Below are 7,025 nucleotides of genomic sequence, written 5' to 3'. Positions count from 1 at the left end.
TTCATTCCCTGAGCATCATCACAACATACTAAATGTGGTTTCCCCTCTAGAGTAAACTGCATAGTGGCTTAATCATGCATGTTGTCATCCATAAAATTCCATTACTACTTTCATATATATATGTTCTTTACCCCATGTCTGACCTCTGCCCACTCTCTTATTACACTATCTCTGCTGTCTACAGTTGTCTTCAATTCCTTTTCCCCCAACATTTTGTTGACGACACAATATCATAAGTAATCTAACTACTTTCAATAGCAAGTTCAGCTGGTGGTTTCAAGAAAGGCAGTTTTGAACTGGTAAGGGTATTTCCTTGAAACTTGAAGCCTAGAAACAGGTTAGTATTTTGTTCAAATAGTAGGTACATGAACCTATTGACAGCTCAAGACAGGATAAAAATCCTTAAAACCAGACAACAAAGCTTAGAAGAAAAGCAGCAATATCTCAGTCAAGTCACAGAGTGCTGTTTCATCAGTTCAGACTCATGTACTTAATCTTTCTTCTGTTACTGTTGAGGTATAATCTTCCAGATTGAACTCTGTGATATAATACTCAACTCCAGACTTTGTCCCTACAATTAAGTTGCCCATTTTCTTAGTTTTTGAACTCTTATTTCTGTGTGTCTGCATTTAATTTTACTGACATAGCTCTCCCTTAAGAACTTGTTGGGGATCTGATCTGGTCCTGGTAAATTCTTTCAGGTTTTGTTTTTGTTTTTGTTTTTGTTTTTTGAGAGAGAGGTTTTCACCATAGGGCGTGTGCGCTTGCCAGACTACAGAGAGAGACATAGAGACAGAAAGCGAGCAATCACTTCCCAGGGGGGATGGTCACACCGCAATCCCTTCTTCTCCATTCTCCTCTCGGGATCTTGGGCACGCATGCACACGTGCCCGGCGTGAGTTTTAATCCACCGGATCTGGGACACGAACCGCGGTCGACTACGGGGGAGTCCAGCGACATAGCCATTACGCTAACTGATGGTTCCCATCTTTCAGGTTTTGTTTATCTGGGAAAGTTCGTGTCTTTTCTTCCCAAATGAATGATAACCTTGGTGTTGTATAGTTTGTAAGTTTTACTACAAACTACATAGTTCCGTAACAATGCAATCACAATAGAAAACAGTTTCATCTCTCAAAAAAACTGTCCTCCTGGGGCCAGCAGGTGGCATTGTGATTGAGGTACTGGACTCGCACTTGGTTGGCTGACTTTTCACTTCCTGGACCTAGAGGCTTGTTTTCTCACTTTTCCTCACTCTCCCTCCCTGTCTTTGATGAGTGCACATGCCCTATAGTAAATTTTTAAATGATGATAAAATGGGGGGGAGGGCACCCTGCTCTTCTGCACTTTAAAATTCAGCCTTCTCTTCTTACCTGGAAAGCCTGTAACTACTTAACCACTTTTTTGTCCCTGCAGTTCTGACTTTATGCGGATGTCATATATTTGGAATCATGCAATTTGTGGGCTTTGAGTTTGGCTTTTTTAAATGCATTTGAACTTCATTCATACTGTTGTGTATATAAGTTGATTCGTTTTTATTGCTGGATAATTGTAAGAATAGTTTCCCACCTTTATTTTTCTGTATACCAACTAAATTTCATTACGGTTATTTCCAGTTTGGGGCACAACCAACCAGAATCCTAGGATAATTTAGAAACTCAGTTGGGTTCTATATATCTATTTCAGACTATGGTTTTAATCCCAGTTCCTAACACATAGTATTATTTCCTTTTCATCAGTTTATTTCCAGTGAGCATTAACAGTGGAATGACCAAAATTATGAAAGCCAAAGGAGTAACAACAAATACATGGTGGATTCTTTCCATTTAACAGTTTTTTAAAGTAACACATTTAACGGGTAAAAGCCCAGCTTGACAAAACTAATTTAGGAAGTGATTTATCACCCTTTCCAAAGGATTCCTGGAAGTTATTTTCTTTTTATCATTTGAAAGATAGTTTATTTACGATATCACTTTACATGAAGCTTCTTGGTTATCCAACTTTCTCATGAAATGTAGTCTTCTGCTTTGAAATTCATTTGATATTTTAGAGACAGTAAATTCTTCTGAAGAATTTCCTTTATGTTCATGGTTTTAAACAACTTGTCTTTTCTTTGCTCTTACCTCCTAAAATTGCTGTTTTGCTGTTTCTCTTTTCGGGATAGGTACAGAATTTTCACAGCTGCATTCAGGTAACTGAAGACTTTGTGTCTCCAGAACATCTTGTACAGTCCTTTCATTTAACACAGGAATTGAGACTTTTGAAGGAAGAAATAAATTATGATGATAAACTACAGGTAAGAATGTATGCTCTAAATAATTCTTCTGCAGGCTTTCTTAATTTCAGAAATGTAATACATACATAACAGCTTAGTCATTCTGAAGTTTGTCACATTTTGATAAAAACCAAAGATTAATATACCAACATCTGTTTAATTGTCTGAATTCAGTGGCCCTTATTTAACTTCCAGATTAATATGTTTTAATATTTGCTAGGGCACATGTGTTCTCCATAGAGAACCCCACCCTCCGTTGGGGTGTGTGTGTGTGTGTGTGTGTGTGTGTGTGTGGCCACACTGCAGTGCCTTCTCCAGTTTCCTCTTGGGATTTTGGGAACACACGCAAATGTGCCCTTCATGATTTTCAAGCAGCTGGATCTGGAACTGTAACCATACAGCTGGCTGTATGTGACCCAGCACTTTAATCTCTATGCCATGGCTTAGCACTTTTAAATTTTAGCCTTTTTTTTTTTTTTCTCTTATAAATTTGGCTGTTCTTGGTTTCCATTAAAGTTGTTTTTTTTCTTTTGTTTATTTTTAATTTGGAAATTTGTTTATTTCTCTCTGGCTGAAATAATTGGATTTGTCAACATTTTTTTCAGGTTAAAAATATCTTGTATCATGCAGTTAAAGAAATGGTGAAAACTTTGAAGATACATGAAGAAGAAGTAGAGAATGTGGAAGAAAATTAAGTGTGGTCCAGTTTGATGTTTTTAGGTTGTTGAACTGGGATCACTTTACCATCAAATGATGATCTGTACTTAAGCTTCATAAAACCATCAGTGCCAAGAAATTCTCTTTGTAGTAATTACTTGTTACTGACACTGCAGCAGTATAGCATATGTCACAGCTTTTGTGATTCAATGTTAATTATAAAACAAGCTAAATTTTAAAAGCAGCACTATATAGCTGTTTTTGTATCATAGTGTATATGATGTTTGTGAAAATGCCAGATTTAAAACGATGTATTTATTTTTGGTAAAAAAAAAAATACAAAATTCTATGCTATATTGTTGATCAGGTGTAAATGTGACCTTGTACAGTTTACTAAAATAACTGATATTTTTCACTACATTGAGACGGTTACTGTGAGAATAGGACACAAACACCAGCTATTGCCTGCATTTGGGAAATTGCTGAATCGCACAGCAGTCATGTCATAATCAGAAAATTACTGCCAAATGATTGTAAAATTTGTAAAGTAAAAGTATATAAAGTAGATACTAAATACAGACACTTCAATATTTTGTTGAAGCTATTGACTGTACAATTAAACATTTTCGAAAGGTGTAATTTATTTAAAATTGTCTCATTTTGGTAAAATTTATGTGAACTTTTAAAGCTAAATATTAAACTTAATATGCTATGTAAATATATACATATATACATTTAATGATGTATTTTTTTAAAACATTGGCTCGCTTTTGTTAAAGTGCAAGTGTTACATATGGCTTTGTACATTAAAGTTGAAAGGGGTTTTACATTTTCCATTAAAAGGACTTTATCAAAAATTTAGCTTGTTCAGAGTTCTCACTTAATATGCATACTACTGGGGTGGAGAGTAACCTAACATCAGGTAGCCCTGGTTTGGATGAGAGTTTTGCCACTTTGTATATGATCTTGGCAAGGTGTTTTGAGTTTGTTTTAGCTCAGCCCTTGCCCTTTTGAGTTACTGGACATATTTAGCTCTTCACTGACACCTGCAGAATGTTGAGGGGGACAGCCTTTCATTGTCATCTGAAAGCACAAGGTCTAAGAGAAAAAGATGTTAGCTCAAGTTGTGACACCTAGCAAGTAGCTTGTTTTTTATGCTGATTTTATGTCCACCTTTAAACTTCATGTATGCCATTATCTACCACAGGCAAGCTTTAGCCAGCAATGTGAGCTGTTATGTCTCACATAAATACACTATACCTGGCACAAAAATTAATGGGATGTGCATTGACTACTTGACTAGAAACAACAAATAAGGGCTGAAGAATATTTTCCATTATTTTTTTGAGTTTATTTATTCATTCATTTATATAATTTGACCAGAGAGAGAGGGAAGATGAGAAAGCAAGCCACTAGGTCTGGGACTCAAATCCTGGCTGGCCATGTGGGAGTGTTCAGCACCTTAACCACCATGCCACTTGCTGGTCCCCTATTTTGCTTGATTTTGTGACTTAGTGAGCTTTTGACTTTTTTCCAGGTGCACCTCAACTGATTAAGTTTTCTTTTTCCTAATACATGTTCCACCTGTTTTGATTTTGATGTGAAATTAGTGTAAAGCCAAGGTGTTACTTCTGGAGTTCCTAAAGTCTGCAGGCATTCAAAGTCTGGTGATTTTTCTCCCAAAAAGCATTTTCTTATCTTGGTGTTGATTGAGCCACCTTTTACCATACTACAGCAATTATCAGTTTAATTAGATCTGGGTGAGATAAGTAAGCTTCAGTACAAAAGGGCTCTCATACCTTTGTGTGTACATACTAGGTCAGCAGCTGGGTACATATTCAGCATGCTCTGTTTCTAGATGCCAGCCTATCAAAAGATTCTCTTCCAGACAGGATCATCATTGTCATCAGGAGAGGAAAAATAATGTGGCTTATTTAACATTCTACAACTACTGCACTGTGTGCTATGAATTAGGGTATACAGCAAGCTAGACAAAGTATGAAGCTATAGATCCCCTGGACCTGTCCCCAAGATTCAGACTTGGACCTTTTCTAATTATAGAAGTTACATTTCTAGTTAGACAATAATGAGCCTAGATGATTACACCATAAAACCTATGGAAAGTACAGTAACCAAGTAATCAAGTCAGTTGGCTTCTGGAGTAATCCTACTGTTACAGTAGAAGGTAAGTTGACCTTTTAAATAAATACAAGATGTGGGCTACAGGAAATAGAGCTGTATACAAAGTTGAATCCCCTCCTTGGCTGGGAAAGTTTTCACAGTCAATGTCAGCCACTCAGCTCTGGGTAACTGAGTCATCCAGCTGCCTGGAGGAGTCCCCTTATTTCTGGGTCTTCTCTGTGAAAATGATTTCAATGCTGGGGAGCCAGTGCAAGGTATGACAAGAGTGTGTTTTGATGAGAGTTGGACTTCGAGAGGAGGTCTGTTCTGAGCACAAATGAGTTCACCATTGCCTCCCTTCCCCTTACTCTTTGACTCTAAATTTGACAGATGAAAAGATTGAGATAGCTGGGTCAGTGAAAAATAATGAGGAAGAAGAATAAGATTTGATGAGAATGAAGACTGACTCCTTTCCCATGAAGAGCCAGTGTGGTCCTCTGCTGCACAATGAGGATGGCAACTGACAGTCCTGTCCAGCTATTGCAGAATATGGAGAAAAGATTAAGGTAGGTCATTGAGTTTGGTTTTCGTAAATGGGAGGAGTTTAATGATAAAATAGATGCAAAGATCAAGGCACCTAGCCACACATGGAAAAGCATCAACATTACAATATCGGTATCAGCACAGAAGTCTTTTACAGTTTATCTAAAAACATGAATACCTGTGATATGTTGGGATATTGTGATGATACAGCAAAAGAGATACTCCCTCAGACTTGTGCCATCTATGCTAAATACTAAGTAACAAAAATATACAAAGATTTGGGAAAAGATATTACAAAATTTACCTGGGGTTAGGGAAGGCTTCAGAAAAGAGGCAGTGTGGGGAACCAGCAGTTAGCGTAATGGCTATGTCACTGGACTCCCACGTAGTCGACCGCGGTTCGCGTCTCGGACCCCGTGGCTTAAATCTCACGCCGGGCGCGTGTGCGTGCGTGCCCAAGATCCCGAGAGGAGAATGGAGGAGAAGGGATTGCGGCGTGACCATCCCCCCTGGGGGGTGATTTCTCGCTTTCTGTCTCTATGTCTCTGTCTGGCGAGCGCACGCGCCCTATAGCGAAAAAACCTCTCCAAAAAAAAAAAAAAAGAGGCAGTGTGTACAAAACACTGCCGAGACACAAAAAATGGCAGAATAAATGTGGACATATTTAGATTACTTAGCCCTTTTGCATAAACCCACTAGCTGCAGAACACTTTTAAGAAGTGATTTGCAAAATCATTCACTCTTATATTCTTTTTCTGAAGGAGCTGCTGCTTGGAACTGCCTTTGTAAGAGGAGAATATGAAGTGGGCATACCCATATCACTGTCAGGCTGTAGTCCAATAGACAACTTCCAGGACATGTCAGGCAAGCTAGTGTAGTGTCACATCCCCCATATTATTTTAGTATCAAACATCTAGTGACACTGATGGTCTAAGGGGCTGTTTGTAATCAGTAAACTGAATTTATAGCCAGTTTTATATATTTACTTTATACCCTGATTCTTTGGAAATGGGTAATCCATGGGTGGCATTCATTGAAACTTAGCCAAATTTTTTTAATAACTTATTTTGCATAAACAAATTATGTTGAACAAGAAACAGTATTTTGCTAAGCAAAAGGACCAGTCTATCCAGGCTTTTAGGGTGGAAGACTGAGTCTCATTACAGTCAGTTATTAAAAGCCATTACACTGTGTAGTCTCTGAAGTCTCCAGGAAGATCATCCCCTCTTCCCAGGTACATGCATTCTTGCTAATGGTAACTTTCAACCTAACCCCCAGGGTGGTAGAGGGCTGTTGGCTCACTGAGGGTCAATCTGGAGGTTAAACATGGGCAGCAAGACCTGAAAAACTAGGTCAGCAGGAAGCAGGTGTCCAAGACTACAGTGCCTGCCTGCACTAACCTGGCAGAGTTCACAGGCACTTTTTTAAATTG

At 38.2% G+C, this 7,025-nt stretch overlaps 1 protein-coding gene across 5 annotated transcripts in view; it reads left to right on the top strand.

The window, feature by feature from the left end:
• The window catches only part of JMJD1C (jumonji domain containing 1C), a 275,334-nt gene extending 272,047 nt beyond the window's left edge, over window positions 1–3,287 (top strand). For all 5 annotated transcript variants that reach the window (XM_027774078.1, XM_027774079.1, XM_027774076.1 and 2 more), the window contains 2 exons: window positions 2,162–2,293; window positions 2,878–3,287. In XM_027774078.1, coding sequence (XP_027629879.1) covers window positions 2,162–2,293; window positions 2,878–2,967 — 222 coding nt within the window. In that variant the 3' untranslated portion in view covers window positions 2,968–3,287. The remainder of the gene's footprint in view (window positions 1–2,161; window positions 2,294–2,877) is intronic.
• The last annotated feature ends 3,738 nt before the right edge of the window (window positions 3,288–7,025 follow it).

Source organism: Tupaia chinensis, unplaced genomic scaffold (assembly GCF_000334495.1).
Source record: "Tupaia chinensis unplaced genomic scaffold, TupChi_1.0 Scaffold000399_1, whole genome shotgun sequence".
NCBI lineage: Eukaryota > Metazoa > Chordata > Mammalia > Scandentia > Tupaiidae > Tupaia > Tupaia belangeri.
This window is presented reverse-complemented; position numbering and strand designations above follow the sequence as displayed.